This window comes from Cornus florida, unplaced genomic scaffold, assembly GCF_030987335.1.
Source record: "Cornus florida cultivar Cherokee Brave unplaced genomic scaffold, ASM3098733v1 CherokeeBrave_3.0.0_Hap2_Chr01, whole genome shotgun sequence".
In the NCBI taxonomy this organism is placed as follows: domain Eukaryota; kingdom Viridiplantae; phylum Streptophyta; class Magnoliopsida; order Cornales; family Cornaceae; genus Cornus; species Cornus florida.
In genome coordinates this window covers 5,381,379-5,401,579 of record NW_026775571.1, presented here as the reverse complement: position 1 = coordinate 5,401,579, position 20,201 = coordinate 5,381,379, and the positions used below count along the sequence as shown (strand labels likewise).

General features: G+C 34.9%; 1 protein-coding gene across 1 annotated transcript; it reads left to right on the top strand.

Moving 5' to 3' along the window:
- Window positions 1–3,073: 3,073 nt before the first annotated feature.
- Window positions 3,074–13,898, top strand: LOC132283536 (signal recognition particle 19 kDa protein-like). Its single transcript, XM_059785535.1, has 4 exons — window positions 3,074–3,348; window positions 7,058–7,248; window positions 7,407–7,506; window positions 13,450–13,898. Exons 1-4 carry the CDS (start codon window positions 3,345–3,347, stop codon window positions 13,584–13,586), a joined length of 432 nt encoding a protein of 143 aa, XP_059641518.1. The 5' UTR covers window positions 3,074–3,344; the 3' UTR covers window positions 13,587–13,898.
- The last annotated feature ends 6,303 nt before the right edge of the window (window positions 13,899–20,201 follow it).

The window sequence follows — 20,201 nt, the reverse complement described above, 5'->3', positions numbered from 1 at the left end:
TTTCAGCTTCGTCTCCGGCTATTCCCAACCTTCGGTTCATCTTTAATACTGAGTTTAAGAATCCTATTTACACCCAAAATCATCCCCATGACCGGTTTTATAATCAGTTCAATCACTGAATTAAACTACGCAATTTAACTTTCCTCCAACCGTTAACAGTACTGAAAAGTTGTCTACTTTCCTACTGTTTGACACTTTAGCGTAAATGTATAAACTATGCAATAAGAGGTTTAAATACACTTGAAGTTTAAATTAAGAACCCCAAGTGCCCTCACAACACAATTCGAAAGAATTAAAATCATCCAAACGGTGCCCAGAAAATCAGAAAATACGTTAAAATAGGAGAGAGCCTGCTCTTGAAACTTAGAGCAAGCTCTTATATGCATGGAGCCGGCTCCATACCATCTTGGAGCCGGCTCTTGGCTTCCCAGAGCCGGCTCTCTCCCTTTCTGTGAGCCTCCAGTCCATTCCAGCCTTGTTTCCGACCTTCTGCTTCGACTCCGACCACTTCCAATCCCTCTGTTCTTCCTTAAAAATGATCTTAGCAGTCTAATATATATCTAGTAGCATCCTAATGATTTTTTTTGGCAGTTGAAATTTATTACTGTGACTGAAAACCCCTATCGATTCATTACGCGTTACCACAAAACTTGAACTTCAATTTGCAAGCATACTTACAGATTATATTAACACGTATACAGATAATCAAAACCGATCTTAACCATCTTATATATATTCAATAACATCCTAAACCCTTGTTTATAGCAGTACGAGTTAAATCAACCATTAAAACAGTGCAAATCTATAAGCTTAAAACATACGACGAACACAAGTCAATCAAGAATTGTTTCAGACAAATATATACACATACAGATAATCAATTTGACATATAATACGCATGCTAGATCTGACTAATATTCAATTAAAATCCTAGAGACACCTAGGTATGCATAGAATACAGGCCAACAGGAGAGAGGAAGAACATAACTTGCCTTTGCGGTTTTGGAATCAAAACCTTGTCGCCGTCTTCCTAGGTTTTTTCGGTGATCATGACTGTCGTCAAGCCTCCTACTGCTCAACCTTCCCTTCTCCTATGACCAATCCTTAATCCGCAGTTGAAACCCTCACCAAAGATGCTTTGTTATTGTCTCACAATTTACGCTCTGTTCCTCTCTATCTCTCTGGTATGTGAAAAGGGTTTACACATTTTTTTAAAACCCTAAGTCAACATAATGATATATTTATAGGTTTAGAAAAACTAAAACCCTAATTCTAATTTTAATCCGAGAAAGAAAAAAATAACCATAAAAGATATAATGTAAGTCGGCTAAAAACGTAAGAATATATGTAACCCTAAAATTATAACTTATATTAAATTATGATTAATACCTCAAGTTTAATTATTAATAAATACCAATAATTAAAACTAACTCTATATACATATATACCCATATATATACATGTATATACTTCCATGGGTAAAACGGTATCTATTTACACTATCCAAATAGTCCGTTAATCATATCCAAGCCCAAGTTCGATTAAAAATAAAATAAAATAAAAACAATACATTTAATTTAATATTCAAATGCCACTTAATCACGTAACATAATCAAAGCAAAGAATTCAATTTACCAATTAAACATTTAGACAATTAACCAAAAACCACTTAAGCACACACACTTATAATTAAATAGTTAATTCATTTAAATAACAAAACAGGAAGTCACATAACAAAAGTCACGAAAACACCTACGAATAATAAAATAAAAAATAAAATTTCAATTATGTCCTTTTTAAATTTAGGGATATTACAGAAGGCAACATAGGTTCAATGAAAGGATGGTGATGATTCAAGTAGCTCTGATACCAACTTGAAAATCAAACTTTTTGAAGAATATTTTCTTATTCACGATTCAATAATCTATATAAGTACATATATAGTAATCAGATCATTAGTATAGGTCCTACAATCAAGTTACATCTCTAAAGAATCTGTCCACACCTAACGTAGAGCTATATTATCTCTAAAATAGGAAAGAATTGCAAGAATAATATTTACAAGAATCGTTGACTATTAACCTAATATCTCAACAACGGCGACGAGATTGTGACGATGCGTGCAAGGAATTCGGCAATTGGGCATCAGAGAGGGAGACTTAAATTCGCATTCACAAGCAATTCATACTCCAAAGTTCTATTCCCAGTCAGTTTGTCGGTGGATTCCGGCATCAGAGAGGGAGACCCATTCGAGTTTGTGGTTTCCATGGATTCTGGCATCAACAAATAGTATATAAAGAGAGATTGACTAGGCTGAGGTCCACGATCCGACATCTAAAGATAGAGATGGTTCACTGGGTTACTCATTTTTTACACACGATATACTAGAAACCCATGAATGGTCTCACCAAGCTTGAGGTCTCCAGACCCAATTGAATATTGGAGGAGCTGAGGCCAGTCATTCAAGAGAAGAGTTTGGTCACTAGTAAAAGTAAAATCATAATTTTACACCTTGCTTCTGGGTTGGTTGGTACACACCGAAAATGGGTCGACTAATGGCTCGCCAGAGTAGACCAAGTTTAGTCCAGCGTTGAGAGACCCAGTTTCGTGACTGCTCATCCTTCTCAATGACATTTTATTTTATTTTATTTTTTATTTATTATTATTTTTTTTTCTGAAGCTATAATTTACGCTAAAATCTGTTAGTTGCATACAACACTCACTCCTTCTCTTTTATACACACACACACTCTGTACTCATCACAATTAAACCTAGATAAAAAAAAATAAAAAATAAAAATAAATTAGAGAGAGAAAGATAATAAGAAAGAAAAATTAAAATTAAACTTGCTATTAAAAATAAAAATATTATGACATAGACTGATTTTCAATGCCCCCATTAAAGAAGGGTGAAATTTAAGACATCGAGCATCCCGAAGGGTTGCTTGAAAAATAAAAATATTAAAAATAAAATCTTCTTATTAAATACCATTTTACTTTTTATTTTATCTCAAAATAATAAAATAAAAAATAAGAAAGTAGAAAAGCTAGCCGGCAAAAGCACTTTTATTATAGCATTCCTCTTGTGAACTTAAATGCTGCAACGACCAGGAGTGGTCTAACATTGTAGCCAAACACTATTTTTATTTTTATTTTTATTTTTATTTTTTTCCGGAAGGTAACACTTTTTTTTTTTTTTTTGATAAGTAACATTGTAGCCAAACACTTCCATAGTCGAAAGCGAGGACGAACGAGAGAGGCAAGGTCGAACAACAACACTGCGATCGTCGAACAACAACGAAGTTGCAAAGTTACTTCAGACGATCTGCACAGTTTAGGATTTCCATGGGTAAGATGTTCAATGCTTCGCGTTCATCTGATTTTGTTCTAGTTCGGATTCTGTGTTGATATTTGTTGGTTCTATTTTAGAGTTTATAGAAAAGTCATCTTTTTCTGCTAGATCCTTGAAATTTTGTGGTTCAATCGTGAAAAGAGACCTTTTGAACCCTTGATCTTATTGTTGAGCTAAAATGCGGTAAAGGTAATGATAATTTGTTGTATGTGCATCATAATGACCTTAGATTTAAATTGATACAAAGAGAAGAATCAATTGAATGTTATGATTTTTTTGGCAGAAATTGAATAATTCGAAAGTCTAATTTCTTGAACTCTCAAATCAATTGCTATTTTCCTTTTAAAGGGTACTCAAATCAATCTGTATATATTGTTTAGAACTTAAAAATGAAATTATGAAATCAACATTTAAGCTATTCTGAACTTAAATCTATTCATTTTAAATCTTTCAATCGTATGGATCCTAAAATTGTCAACGCCTATTGTGAAATGCTCCTAATGACTCCCACTGAGACATTCAAGATATCGCGGCTTAATCAAATACTATCAATGGATGTTCGTGGTGGATCAATTAGGTTTCATTGAAATGAGCTTCTTTTAAAGTTCTGTCACCATTTGTTAGATGGCTCTCATTTTCTTTCTTTCTTTTTATTTATTTATTTATTTTTTAAGTGGGTCTCATTTTCTTTCAATGGCTCCATTCAAGATATTGGGTGGCTATTATCCAAAGCTATGTAAATCCCAGTTGGTGTCTTTTAATTTTTTACTAATTGCCCTTCCAGATCAGTCAGTCTTGTATACATTAAAATTCTTACAAAGAAAAATCTGGTCATATTTATGACCTTGGACACCCTCTAGTATTCGTGTGTGTTTGGTTTTGGTGGTGGAGGGGGAGCAGCACCAGGGTGGGTTTGTTGTAGGAGTGAGTCGAATGATGTAGTGAACAGTTTATTTATTGGCATATTGGGATTCCTCAGCTTAGGGACGTTACTACTTTAACTCGGACTATTCTAGTCTTATTGTGATATTAAACCAATTAAAAATGCGATCGCATGAACTTTGCACTTTCAAAAAGACGTATCTGTACAAAATATTGGTAGACATTGCATAGGGCATTCACTTGAAGGGAATAGGCGATCTAAAATTGAATAAATTATTTATATGTAAATCAAGGACTATACAGGTTATGTGATATAAGGTGCATTAAAAATTGACACCAGATGGAGGCTCGATGGAGTGGAACAGGAGGTGCTTCAATGGAGTGGTGGCTTCTATTTGGACACTTAACTGCTTAAGTTCTATATTCTTTATATCTTTATTTTTTGGGGTTCATGGTTATAATTGAAAATTTTGCGGGGATTTTGTTGATTCTGTGGATAGTTTGAAGGTATAGGGGCCCTTTTGGTCGATGTGTAGTTGTATTTAGGATTTGCTTTTTGGGTAGATTTTGTTGATTCTACGGATAGTTTGACTGTTTGAAGGAATGAGGGTCCTTTTGGTCTTTGTGTAGTTGTATTTAGGATGTGCTCCCCTGTTGAACGCTTTTTGTGAATTAATATTACTTATCAAAAAAAAAAAAAAAAATGACACTATATCCTTAAAATCATGGTCTGACACTTTTATTTATGGACATAGGAAAATTTTGTTGCTTACCTATTTATTTAATGAAAACAAAATTAGGAGAAAGCACCTAAGCAACCGTAGCCCCTATTTTCAAGTTCTCACAGTCCTAATATAACCACTGTTTCAAAAAATAATGCTTCATTCCCTTCTCAAAAGCTAATTGGGTCATGGACAACACCACCCTCCCAGGTGACAAACACACACACACACACACAACCCCAATCATAATTTGTTACTTCAATAGAGTTAAAGAATCTGGGGAAAAAAAATAAAGATCTACTCTCAAAAGATATGTGACCAATTGTATAGAGTCCTGAATGTATTTGGGGTGGAATGGGTAGTGTCAAGTAATACGATGGATATGTTAGAAGCTTGGAGAGGGAGACTGCTGGATAGTCGGGTCAGGAAGGCGTGGAGGGTTGCACCTCTTTGTATTTGGTGGGGGTTGTGGCACGAGAGGAATAGGAGATCTTTCGAAGGACAGGAGTCGCCAGTGTGGGTTATCAAGGCGAATATTTTGTATTCTTTTTATTCTTGGGTTAATGGGAAGAATTGCCCATTTGTAGATAGTTTGTTGGATTTTGTTGACAACTTATCGTTGTAATGCTGCATTTTATGTTTCTTGTTTGCTTTGTTAAGGGTTCGCTCCCCTCTGAGCGCGTTTGTTAATACACTTTTACTTATAAAAAAAAAAAAAAGTCAAGCATGCAAGTAATTTGGTGATTCAAAATTTATCCTATGTATAGTAGGGTTAAGAAACCATTCACATATCGCCCTGTGAACAAAAAGACTATGAAGATAAGACTTGACCTATAGCCGCTTGATGTAATAGCTTGCTTTTCGGGTTGCTTGCACCCTGATATGATGCAGTTGAGCCAAAGTAGACTCAGCAATCAGTCTATGTTACCAGGCGCAACCATTCATTAACCTTTATACCAAGAAAGAAAGACCCAACATTAACCTACACAAGTCTATGTTCATAAACTTATGTTCATTAACCTATACAAGCCTATGTACCTGTTAATTAGCTTATATTCATGAATACATATGATACTACATGTGCCTTGCCTAACAATGTTCAGGATCACTTGGTTACTAAACAAGCTCAAACTTGAGCTCGAGCTTGGCTCGTTTAATTAATGAATGAGCTTCAGCTGAGCTTTAAATGAGCTGATCCCGAGAGGATCATAAACAACTTGATTGATTTGCAGTCCTACATGAGAGCAGCCGAAAGGGCCTAAACTATTATATTTTTCTCTTGATTTTTCTCTCTTTTGTTTGTTTGCTTGTTTGTTTTTCAAATAGGAATTATTCTTCTATCTTTTACATCATATTTATTAGGCTAAAATTTCAAGTGTCTCAAACATCTGGTAAGTGGTAATCTTCTCACAAGATTAAAGAGACTTTAGCATTCATAGTGCATGATGGGTAAGGGTGCTCTGATACCAAGTTGATGTAGGAGCAGAAAGAAAGCAAGGGACGGGAAGACAAAAGAAGAGTTGAGGCTAGAAGAAGGAGATGAGAAGACAGATTGAAAAGATAAGTTGTATGGACTGAAGTGTTGAGAAAAGGCAAGAATGAGGGGGGAGAAGCAGACCCGAGCAGAATTATGTAACACTCATGGTCGAACCAAACCCTAGGAACCCTAAAATAAGAAAATACGAAAATAATCCTAAAATAAACATTATTAATTATAACAATAAATAAGTAGCCCTAATTTACAATTATTCCTAATTCTATTCAACTTTTCCCCTTCTCCAATAGTTAAAAATGCAATGCATTTACATTTTCATCATTAGATATGTCCCTTTATCTTTGTATATTAGATTTAAGTTTCAATTCAGTCCAATTTATTTAACTTTTAGATTGTTTAGGAATCATGACTTATTAGGCATTTATTCAATGATCATATATTTTATTTTGTTCTTGTATTTCTTATAGGAGGATCATTTACTTGTTCATTATTGTAGGATTCTTTGACATTGCTATTCATTTCTATAATTGTCACCTTTTCTCTGGTTGGGTTTCTTTAAACATGCAATATTGAAGGCTTGTCTTGCTAATATAATGTAACCTTATAGTATTGATAGGAGAGATGGATGGGGAAGTCCCCAATATCAAGAAGTGGATTGTATTATATCCAATTTACATAAATTCAAAGAAAACGATAGCTGAGGGAAGGCGAATAAGCACAAGCAAAGCTTGTGAAAATCCTACTTGTACTGAGATTAGTGATTGCTGCAACCATCTCAAACTCCCATCTGCAATTGAGGTTTGTTGTCATAAATTTTGCGAATATTTTTGTGAAATATTACTGATTCTGATGTTCATATTTTAAGTATTCTTAGCTTAAATGCTATCAAGTTCAGTGGAGGGATGATTATGAATGAATTCTTTGCAAGTGTTATGTGACGTGTTTTGCTGTTGAAGATTGATAAGGCATATCCACGTGATTTCATGCAAAGAGGAAGAGTGAGAGTATTGCTGAAAAAGGAGGATGGGAGTTTTTACAATCCAACAATTTCTTCTAGTGAGTGTCATCTTTAAAGTTATTTTTGCTTTTACTAACATATTTCCTGCTTTCTTCTTTTTTGGTTAGCTAAGTACTCACACACACATTTCACAATTTGGCCACTACGGGACTCAAACTTTCACCTCCCCTTTGAGGGAGGAGAGGTTATACCATTGGGCTAATGGCCCATTGGTATGTTTGCTGCTTTCCTCTTAATCGAGAATTTTCCCAAATCAATTGCCAACATGAACCTAGAGTTCTTCCCTTCTTCTTCTTTGTTATTTTTTTTCTTCTTGTTATAAATATGCATTTTGTTTCAGCATACTTAAATTACATTGTTACAATATAGAGAGAAGATTCTTCACCGATTTGTGAAAGCAATACTGTTCTTGCTTGCTTGTTTTGCCATTCCATAAAGCAGCTTGCTGCAGTATATTTAAATCTTTCTTGTCAATCCTATCCATGTGTAGTAGGGAATTTTTTTATGGCACTCGCTGTTTTCTATAACTTGCAAATTCTTTTTTTTTGTTATCGGCATTATCAATCATCTTTTCGTTAGGAAAGGCCCCATCGAGTTACATTGCCATATGTAGATTGAAATTTTATGCTTTTCCACTGTCATAGTTTGACATATGCATTGTGGTAAAGTAGTCAATAACATCAATTTCTTTCTTAAAAATTGAGAGATGGACTACTTTTTTTCTTTTCTGATATGTAATATTTGTAATAGAATGTGTTCAAACGGGGAATGCGGCCTATGAAACAAAAGAAGAGCCAAATAGGGCCCCTAATATCTCAATATGTCCAAAAAATCAACTAACTCCCCCAATGATTTGCCATTCCTCTAGGCAACCCAACAAAAAAGAGAGCTAGGAATAGAAAATTTCAGCACCCCAATAGGAGTCTCCTCACCGTCAAAGGATCTCCTATTGCGTTCTCTCCATAAGCCCCACCAAAGACACGAGTTCCACCCTCCAAAAGTCACCGTCTTGGAAACCCACTATACAACCGCTCTAAGCCTCAATCAAACTGATCAAAGTCCGAGGCATAACCCAGTGGACCCCGAACAAAGACAAAATCAAACCCCAACTTTCCCTAGCAACTGGGCTATGCAACAAAATTGATCAACCGTTCTGCATCTCTCTAGCACATACAACACCAGTTACAAGAATCTGTCTCCTCCTCAAATTGTCGCAGGTCAGAATCTTCCCCATAACTGCCGTCCAACAAAATAAAGACACCTTTAAGGGGGCCTTGGTGTGCCACACTGCCTTCCAGACTCCAAAGGAAAGCTCCCCCCGAATCATCAAAAAGCTTCACAGAGAAGGAGCGAACAGCAAACCTCCCCTGACAAGAAGGGATCCATGCCCCCACCATCACGGCCATAGTAGTCAGCAACCAGAGCATCCTATCCATAGCAATCCTGAAGAGCATGGGGAAAGTGCTTGCCAGTGCACGACCCCTACACCAACAGTCCTTCCAAAAACTGATTAATGTGCCCCCTCAGACCTTGAATATGATGTGTTTAAATAATTCATCCCACAACTTCCTGATGGATTTCCAAACACCCACCTCACCTGGAATCCTCACCTCAAGAGAGCACCACCCGGCCCTCATCTCCCAGAATCTCTCTCTAAGCAATGACTCTCCTCCGTAGCCCATCCGTCTCTACATTGAATCTCCAAAACCACTTGCCCAAAAGAGCCTCATTAAAAGGCTCCAATCTCTTGATCCCCAAACCGCCTAACGGAATCAGCCTACAAACATGCTCCCAGCCGACAGGATGGTATTTGACCTTCTCTCCCAAGCCACCCCAAAGAAAATTCTGCTGAAGCCTCTCTATCCTCATAGCGAGGAAGGAATTCGGAAAAGGGAGAGAAAATACGTAGGGAGGCTCGATAATGTACTCTTCAAAAGGGTAATCTTCCCACCCTTCGAGAGATATTGCTTCTTCCACCCCGCCGGCCTCCTCTTGACCCCCTCAACAATTGGTCCCAACTACCTACTGTCCTCAAAGATGTCCCTAAAGGCAACCCCAACTACTAAATGGGAAGTGATCAATACCGCACCCTAGAGTGTCTGCCAAAAGGGAGATATCTGCAACCTCTCCTACCAGAACCAACACACTCTTACCGATATTGACTTTCAGGTCTGAGACAACCTGGAAGCATACTAGGACACAATGCAAATACCTCGTATGACCCTCATCTGCATCACAAAGAACTAAGGTATCATCAACAAGCAAACAGCAAGTGGAATATCTCCAGCTGATTGGATGGGTCACTACTCTCCCTGAAACCTCTAACAAAACCCAAATCCACTGCCCTCCTCATCAATCTACTGAGAGCCTCCATAACAACGATGAACAAAAAGGGGGAAAGTGGGTCTCCCTGCCTCAAGCCACGCGAACTCAAGAAGCCAGTCAGAGCACCGTTCGTGAGCACTGAGAACCTCGCCAAGGAAACAAAATTCAATCCATTTCCTCCAAGTCTCTCCGAACCCCATCCTTTCCAACATATAAAGCAAGAAACTTTAGCTCACATGGTTGTAGACTCATAGGCCTTGTTGATATCAAGCTTGCACATAACCCCTGGAATCCCACTCCTCAATTTGGCAACCACACGCTCACCTGAAATAAGGGCCAAATCCAGCATATGCAATGATTAACAAAAGGGGGAGCGGGTCACCCTGTCTCAAGCCACACGAACTCAAGAAGCCAGTCAGAGCACTGTTCACGAGCACTGAGAACCTCGCCAAGGAAATACATCAATCCATTTCCTCCAAGTCTCCCTGAACCCCGTCCTATCCAAACATATAAAGCAAGAAACTTCAGGGTTGTTGACTCCTAGGCCTTGTTGATATCAAGCTTGCACATAACCCCTGGAATCCCACTCCTCAATTTGGCATCCACACAACTGGCAATAAGAGCCGAATCCAGAATATGTAGACCCAACACCACCCCCCTCGTGGAGATTAGTACAATAAATGATGCATTCAAACTTTTTTCGAAACAGCCTGAGATTGAAAGTGTCCACGTCTTCCCTAACCAACTCCCAATGATGAAGAAGGAATCACTTGGAAAATCCATCCGGGCCCGAGCTTTATCACTATTGCAATGTTTCAGCGGCGAAGATTGCAGAGATGATAGGTATTGAGGATTCGGAGAGGTGCAGGAGGTAGCAGGCGGAGATTGCAGAGATGATAGGTTCTTCTTGGAGTGTTGTTCAGTTTATAATCTACTTCATGTCTTTCTTAGCATTCTTTCCCTTCCTGAAATATTTTATAATAGATGAATCCTTACAAAAAAGCAAAAAAGAGAAGAATTTATTAGCTTACAATTTGACAGCATAATCTGCAATAGTTTGGTCACAATTTCTTCAAACCTTTGAAGCATAGGTAAAGAACAAAGATCTTTCACACCCCCAACCCCAGGGGAAAAAAAGGTGATTTTTTGTAAGCAATCAAAAAAAAAAAAAAAGAAAAGAAAAGAAAAGAAAAGGAAAAAGAATTGTCTGCATAATTTAAGAAGTCCGAGCTCATACTTCGATTTTCCATCTTAATTTTTTACATTTGCAATAGTTGATTGCTAAAGATATGGGACATTATCTTTTGTCCATGGACATTCGCAAGAGCTCATTGCTCATTGAATTTTTATTTGGATACTCTTCACTGTTATATATTTTTTCCATTAATGATCATTTTCTTTTTCTGTTTCATCAGCATCAAATGTTTAAGATCTTGTATTTTTATCATACCAATCCTCAAATTTTATAGTATAGTTTCTATTGACCCTTTTTGTGTGTGCATGCATGTATGTGTGTGAGAGAGAGGGAGGATAAGTTGAAGAGGAGTGCAGGAGGCTCTTTTTTCTTTTCGTTTCTTTTTTCAATTTGTTGATATAATGCAAACAAATAGAAATAGGTGGTATGATTTTAGGTTCTGTATCTAAAGCGTCCCAAGGTTTTTCTTTAGGGTCAAAATCTTCTAATTGGGAAAATTTGTGTTTCTTAATTTTCCCATGGATGTGGTACCCTATTCATAAACCCTTTGTTGGAGGTTTGGTTAAGTTTTGCTTGTATAATTTATTCAAATCCTGGCATCTGAGATGGTTATCATGTAATATCACTACAATCAGGTCATCTTCCTCATTTGCAAGACCTTTTGGTGTCTATCTTGCCAATAGTGCAGAGATTGGTCCTGTTGTTGTAAAAGTGGAGGAGGCCAATTTAGAAGTCCAATCAACGTCCTTGTGGAAGGAAATATAAGGTTTAAATGTTGGAAAAGACCATGAAAATACTCTCATCTGGTGGAAGGGGGCAACTGATTCTAATCTTCTAGACTTGCTAGTCAGCATTGGCTAACAAGGCTGCTATATAAGTAGGAGGATCTTCTTGGGGACTTGTGCCACCTCAGGTCCGACTGAGTGTGGAATTTTATATCTTTCTTTCAATGGGCTGTCTGTATTTAGCCTCTCTCTCTCTCTCTCTTTCAATTCTAATTTTTTTCTTACTGGACAAAATCAACCCCTTTTTTTGTGCATTGTTTTCCCTTTTTATAAAATTAGTTTTTCTTTTCTTTTTGTTTTCCTTGAAAAAAAAAAATTTCCATCAATTCAGTACTCCAATTTTTCACCAAAAGATGGACCTCCAAGTATGTGACACTGCAAAAAATCTTCTTCCTCTTATTCTTTTTTTTTTTTTTTAGCAATGTATAATGTCAGAATAGGTTTTAGGCCTCATGGTTGCACTTCACTTACACTGTCACATCTAGGTTATGGGGTGAGCTGTCCACGTGGATTCTTATTGCTTGGTTAGCATGATGCCTTATTGAAAAGCATAGAGTAGTACCACTCTTCTTTTTAGGTTAGGTAAATACTCACACGCACGCACAAATGCCCAGTATGGAGCTTGAACCCCTCACCTACCCTTTGAGGGAGGAGAGGTTATACCAGCTGGTGGGCTAATGGCCCAGTGGCGGACACGTTTTATTTATAAAGATAAGTGAGTCTTTTCTTTATAAGATTATATATATATTTAATTTCTACTTTTGATATCTTTTCCAGCATCGATTCTAAACCTTTCAAATTTCTATTTAAGTCATTCCCCAATAAAAATAAAACTTCTGCAATCATAATTTCTGCATCTGGGGCTAACTTTTTCTTTTTGGTTTAAATATCCAACCCTTTTTTATTTTTCGTTACCATATGCATTTTTCTATTTGTAAATTTCAATTATTGAATAATTAGTGTAGTTTCTGATAGTACAAACAATAATTATTCAAATGGGTCTTTGAGTTTAAAAAAATGTTGATCTTTATTGGCTGTTTTATATGGTATTTTTCTTTTTGGTGATAAAATTTCAAAAATCATACCTAAATTTTCTATTCAGGTTTCTAATTTTTTTTTTTTAATTAAATATATCAAAGATTCGATCGCTAATTCTGTGAAACTTAGAAAGAATAGAAATAAGAAATTTTGGGTTTTGAATATGTTAACCAATATGTATTTATGGAAAATATAATAATCATATGTGAGGTTCCATTGACATGCTTCTAATCCTAAGTTGAGATTGTCATTTTCTGTTTTTTTATTTTATATATATATAAATTGGTTTGTGTGTACATATACTCCCAGTTCAACGGAAGAATTATTTTTTCTGCTTCACTTTTTACAAATATTCTTCTACGTGTCTGTTTTCTTTAATGAAAGTAGAGTGGGTTGCCCAAATTTAAGAATGTGAAAGTCCAACTATGTTTGGAGTTTTGAACAAAAACTAATGATGAAAGTAGGACTTCCTTGTTTTATCAAGACTTTAGAACTTGTCAATCATTGAACGGGAAAAGTGGGACTTATCAGTAATTTTTTTTTTGATAAATATTATTTTCTTCTTGTTTTTAAGCTCATTTCTAATTGTTGAACCTCCCTATTGGTCATCTTCAATGATTCTAAATGATTGTTTGCAGGAAAACAACTAATGCTCCGTGTTGCAGAGCTGGTACCTAGACACCCTGGGAGGACCAAAAAACCGGAGCCTGCTGCTGCATCTTCGTCAGGTGCTGGACCATCCAAATCTGGGAAGGGTGGGAAAAAGAAGAGATAGCTTCAGTATTGCGAATCTGTCATAGCAGTTTTCTATCTGATTCCAACCTTAGTTCCTTTTGTGAAGAATAGGCTTCTTCCAGAGAGGCTCCCAATTTTTAACTACAAGTGGCTCAACTTTTTTTTTCTATTTTTGGTATTTTTCTTTTGCAAGTTACTGTTTGTTGTTTGAAATACATAAATAGTGACCGAGCGGAAGGAAGGTATGAAAGTGGAGGATAGGCCATATAAGCTTCGGCAATCAGTTCTATATTAGTTATGTATTGAAATACATAAACCTTGGTGCTTTATGAAAAGTGTCATTTAGTTTGCATGGACGTCGTCTCATTCACAAAAATTGTAGAAATAAATGAAAATCTTGAAAAAAAAAAAAAAAAAAAAGACCAATCGGCTGTGTAGCCTGTGTGGTTATGGTGCTGTTTCTTGTGGGAAATTTTGGGCCATCTTGTTGCCGCCATCTTGGTCGTAGTCTGGTTCTGAACAAAACAAGTTCCTCATCTCCCATGACTGATGATGGTGGTTGGCTTGTAAATCACTAGATGGAGAAAATTTCAATATCCTCTGGCAAACAATTCAAACTTACTGTTTGATTCTTTTTGGCTTTGTGTTCTTTTTTATGTAAACAAAAAACAATTTTTAAAAAACTACAAAAAAGACTCATTATCATTATAATTTTTGCCTTAATCCTATAATTTGTGCCCTTAATTCCAAAAATCCCATATGAAAGGAGTCAAGTCACTTGAGTTCTCTGTTTTTTTACTGTATGTCATTTCATTTACTATATTTAAACTTTTAAAAGTCATTTCTAATAACTTCATCCCATGTTATTTTTAATATCATTTTTCCTAATTTTTTTTTTTAAAAATAATTCTCATAAAATTGTTTAATATTTTTATTTGATGCAAGACAAGACATGACTAGCCAATTTGCTGATTCCAAATTTTTACCAACGAATAATAAAGTAGACATTAGCAGAAATAGGAGTTAATTTCAGGGCGCAAATCCTCTGTTGTGTTTATCACTGCAAAAGAAAAAACAAAAAAGGAAAGTTGAAAAAGTTGAAAACACAAAATTTGCGCTTCTTCCATTTCGTCTTTCCCTCCTTCCCTTTTCATTTTTTTAGTTATTTCCTTCCCTTTTCGTTTTATTTCATTATTTTTTTTTTCAGTTCTTTAATCAAAACCCTAACTTGTCTCTCCTTTTCCATCGAAAGCATATTGCTTTTGAATTCCTTTTTTATTCAAAAACCCTAATTTCTCCCTCCTTTTCTATTTTTACTTTTATATTTCCTTTTTCGAATCAAAACCCAAATTGTAGTCTTTGTTTGCATTTCAATTCCTTCTTTGAATCAAATCTCGATGGTCATTAGATTTAGTTAAAAGTACTTGTTACTAGATTGGAAACATATCTTATTTCCTTCCGAATTTGAGATTTATAACTTTAGAAAATTGGCAATAACTTCCTTCCAGAAATTGTTGATTTCTTCAATAAGATTTTCTTTTTCATCTACGGGAAAGAAATTAACAATGGACCTGAGCTGGTATTTATAGTTTTGCACGCTTAATGGTTGGTAAGGCTTAATAAATGTTATTAATATTGTGCATTTAATAGTTTTGTTCATTTATTGTTCAAAATAAAGTAAAATTTTTGTTTTTAACTTAACGTTATAGATTTTGATAAGATTCTTTCATTTGTCATCTGCTATTGTAAATTATGATATTTTCATTTAAAATTGACAATGGTGAAGGGGTTATTTGTGGGTTTTGTTCTATAATCTTCATTAAGCATTGTAATGAATCTGAAATCTTCCATAATTGATTTTTTGAACTGAGTTGGCTTCATTAGATACCAATATGTTATAAAAAAAAATTGGTATTAAATGTATGCGGCAATTATACATTTCACATGTTATTATTTGATATTTATTAGAAAAAAAGCGTGGCAAAGTTTAATATTAATTCGCACACTCATCACCTTTACCATCAAAATAAGGTAGTCACATAGTGCTGACTAACTAATGTCACACATAAATGTAGCTTAAAACACCACCTTCATTGTCAAAATAAAATATTCACATAATGCTGACTAACTAATATCACACATAAAGTTAGGCCAAAAAATTGGAGATACCGGTCAATTGCTAAAATACAAAAGCTCTCTGTTCCCTTCACACATTCTACATTGCTTTGAAGGATATCATACTATGCTTTCATTGTATTAAATCTATTGACTAAGTAATGGTAAGATATGAAAGAATTGATGAATTTCCTCAGGCCAGTTTTGAAATAACAACATAATAATATATTCAATTGATTTATATTTATTTGTGACATTAGTTAGTCGACACTATGTAAAAACATTATTTAGATGGTGAAAGTGGTGAGTGAGCAAATGGCAAATAATACCAAACTTTGTAATTTTTTTTTCAAAGCTACCCCAAATGACTTCAAGCATGGTAGTTAAATATTTTTTTGGATACTCTGTTTTTTGTTCGGTACTCTTATTTTTTGGCCATTTTTATTTTTTCAGTAAATATTTAGTATTTTGTTTGTTGTCACAAGTTATAGCAACTGACTTTAACCTTCTGATGGCACTTTCACTTGTTGTAGCATTCATACTTAAGTTATCCCAATGGATAACTACTTAACTACTAATGATGTGAGAACAAACGTTCCAATTGTTGTCGAAATCAATATTACCAAAAACTTAGCACCTGAAGTTGTCAATCCCACTGAGATGGAATTCATACCAAAATTGAACATGCAATTTGACACTGAGGATGAAGCATACGACTTTTGCAATGCTTATGGGGTAAAGTTGGATTCAGTATTCATAAGAATTATGCAAATAAAAGCCGTAAGATAGGAAATATTATATCAAGAAAGTTTGTGTGATACCCCTCGACTTCAAGACATGGGTTGATCAGGCCCAAGCCCAAACCCGAGGGAATATCAAACAATTAAAGTATTTAAATAAGCATAGAATACAAAAAGAATTAAGAATAAATAAAGAAGCTGAAAGAAAATGAAATAATAAATCCTCTATTAAAATAATCCAAAAGAATAATCCTCATATAATCCAAATCCTTTGATACCAGTAACCATCTAGATTACAACTCGGGAATCCATCATGTGGACCCCTAATCCAAAACCCAACTAGAACTAGGGGTGGCAATTCGGGTTCGCGTGTCTTATTCATGTCGTGTCGACCTAGACGTATAACACTAAACATGTCAACCTGAACACGACACGATTAATAATTGTGTCACATATCCTAAACCCAAACACGACATGTTTATTAAATGGGTGACACGACACGACACATGTAACCCGTTTAATAAACGGGTCGTGTTAGACACACCAAATATGACCTGTTTAACATGTTTCCCCGTATAACCTGTTTAACATGTTTACACACTTAACCTGTTTAATATGGCCAAAGATTAAAATACTAGCAAACAAATAAAATACAATTAAAAACAAAAGAGATTAAAATAATACTAGCAAACATTACTCTAGTCCAAAAGAGATTAAAAACAAAAGATAAGTCATAAGTCATTAATTATTACAAAAACAAATAAAATTGTTTAATAGAAATGTCTGAAACTGAGTCTTGAGGCAATGAGTCCCTGGATTTTAATTTTCGGTCATACTAACACTGGTGGAACATTGGCCTTCATCAGGGTCATCATTGTTGATATTTAGTTTCATCACATCATCAATCAAGTCATCCATTTGAAGCTTCATTGTATCTATAAAAAAAAAAAACATACACAAAAAATTTATTAGTTCACTATTTTCTACAATAAGAATATAATTTGAAGTTTATTAAGAGCCATTTACCTTTCAAACCAAAAAGCCAATTCCTTGTGCATACCAAAGCCTTCACATTTTCTTGTTTAAGTGCACTACGATATTGATCAAGAACCCGACCACCAACACTAAACACAAACTCAGAAGCTACTGTAGTGATTGGAATGCTCAATATATCACAAGCCATTTGAGCAAGCACATGATACCTGAACTGATTGGCTTTCCAATAGGAAAACACATCAAGGTTCGCATTCCAATTGATTTTTGGTTCATCTAAATAAAATTCCAACTCTGATTTTTAGGCATTTCCAAGCAATTTATCACTCTTGAATGAGTCAAATTCATATATGACAGTAATTAAGAAAAACAATTAAACAAATAGAACAATCAATGGAAAAATCAGTGAATAGATGTAATTAATAAAATAGGCATTAAAGGATTTTAATTTCTCACAAAAGTATTATTCACCTTCATAACATCAATGCACTTGTTAGTTAAGTGTTCCTCATTAACTTGCCCGTGCTCACTTCCATCATTTGGTGAAGATGTGGATTTGGTGGTACAAGCCATAGGAGAATTCAACAAATATTGATAAAAAAGGTAAAACAGTGCATCACGAACTAGTGTGCTCTCAATGCTGTTATCACCATTAAGCTTTTGTTACAGCTAAAAATAACAAACCCAAGCTTGTATCTAGGATCTAAAATCACAACAATAGCAAGGATCATGCTATAAACAGACCAATACTTTGCAAACTTTGAATACATTTGAGTTGCCATCTTGCTCATAAACTTATCATTACTATCCATTTCCTCTCGCAATGTTAATCGAACCGAAAACACAGATGGAAAATACAAGTTTGATGTGGGATACTTGGATCCAGAAAAGATGTTTGTAACATTAGAAAAAACAGTTAAGAACTTGTAAATATTTTCTATCCTACCCCACTCCTCTTGAGATGGGCAAAACTTGTGATTTGAATCACTCAACTGCAAATGAGAAAAAGCCCGACGATAATAAATGGCAGACTCAAGCATAAGATATGTTGCATTCCATCTTGTAGGAACATCTTGCCTTAACCCTCTTTTACATTCTAAGGAAACATGAGAGACACATTCAAAGAATTTTTATTTCCTTATTTGAGAACCTTTGACATACTTAACACTCTCATGAATCTTTATGATAGATTCATCAATCTCTTTTAACTCCTCTTGCACTATCAAATTTAAGATATGTGCACAATAACGAATGTGAAAAAACTCCCCACCACTTAATAAAGCATCATTCAAATTGAGTTGAGACTTCAACAATTCAACAAATGAACAATTTAAAGAAGCATTGTCTAGAGTAATTTAAAATAGTTTTTTTCAATTCCCCATTCAGCTAGCAATGTACAAACTTTTTGTGTCAAAGCAACACCATTGTGTGGAGATGGCATGTACAAGAAGTTCAAAATCCTTTTTTGTAAGCGCCAATCCACATCAATAAATTCTGTAGTAAGAGATAAGTACCCATCAGTAGTCAGAGAAGACCACAAATCAGATGTTAGAGAAATCCTACCATTTGTTGATTCCAACATATGTTGAACCCTACCCTTTTCATTTTTATGCATCCTTAATATGTCAGCTTTGGCTGTGTTCCTACTTAAAGTCTGAACCTCCTCACATAAATAACAAATTGAAAGGGTAAATCATGCATAATGATAGCAGCACTCACTAACTCACAAAATTTATTAAAATCAAACTTAGAAGCACGCATAGATATGTATCCAGATGACTGAGATAAAAGCAACTGACCTATGTCCTGTGTATCCCTCCTAACACAAGAATCTATATGTCGCTTTAAATTACCAGTGCCATACCTGCCCTCGGTAATATACTCAGTCCTACACTTCTTACATCTGCATCTTCTCTTTTTGTCCTTGCCGGGTGAAAGTATCTCATAGTGCAACCAAACTTTTGATGTGAGTTTTCTTTTGCACTTATCTTATTTCTTTTGCAGTTGCACATTTGCATTTTGATTCTGATCCACTTCAAGGTCAATCAAATCAAGATCATCCACTGATCCACTTTCTTCAAGTCTCATGGCAGAATCCATCTAAATATTACAAAAAATTAATAATAATAAATTAGACATATATAATAAAGAGGACATAAAATGATAAAATTGCAGTAAGTTAGAGAAAACAACCAAAGAAATCCAATAAACAAAATTCGATTAAACAGCTAAAGAAATCTAATTACAGTAAAGTTAAAGAAAACAACCAACAAAAATTACAGTAAAGTTAGAGAAAATGGAAGACAAAAAAAATAGAATTACAGTAAAGTTAGAGAAAATGAAAGACAAAAAAAAATTAGAGAAAATTTGTTTCAAAGTATATTTGAAACTGAAAAACATGAACCACTTCCAAACTTCCTTAGCAAAGGGGAAAAAATATTTAATTGATAACCAAGCCCAATAAAAAATTAAACCCAGCAAATCAACAATCAAGAAGATAGATTGATCCAATAAACAAAATCTAATCAAGAAACAGTTGATTCATTATTTCATTACATAAACCATGAATTTTAGAGACATGTATCAATAATTTTAGTATTTTACTTAAACAAGAAGATAGATCTGGGTGAGTTCACTGAGTTGTAGAAGAATCAGGTGCAACAAGAAGATAGATCTGAGTGAGTTCACTGAGTTGTAGAAGAATCAGGTGTAACAAGAAGATAGATTGATGATGGAGATGAAGGACTAGAGACTGGACTGAAGATAGATCGATGATAGAGATCGATGGACTAAAGATAGATCAATGA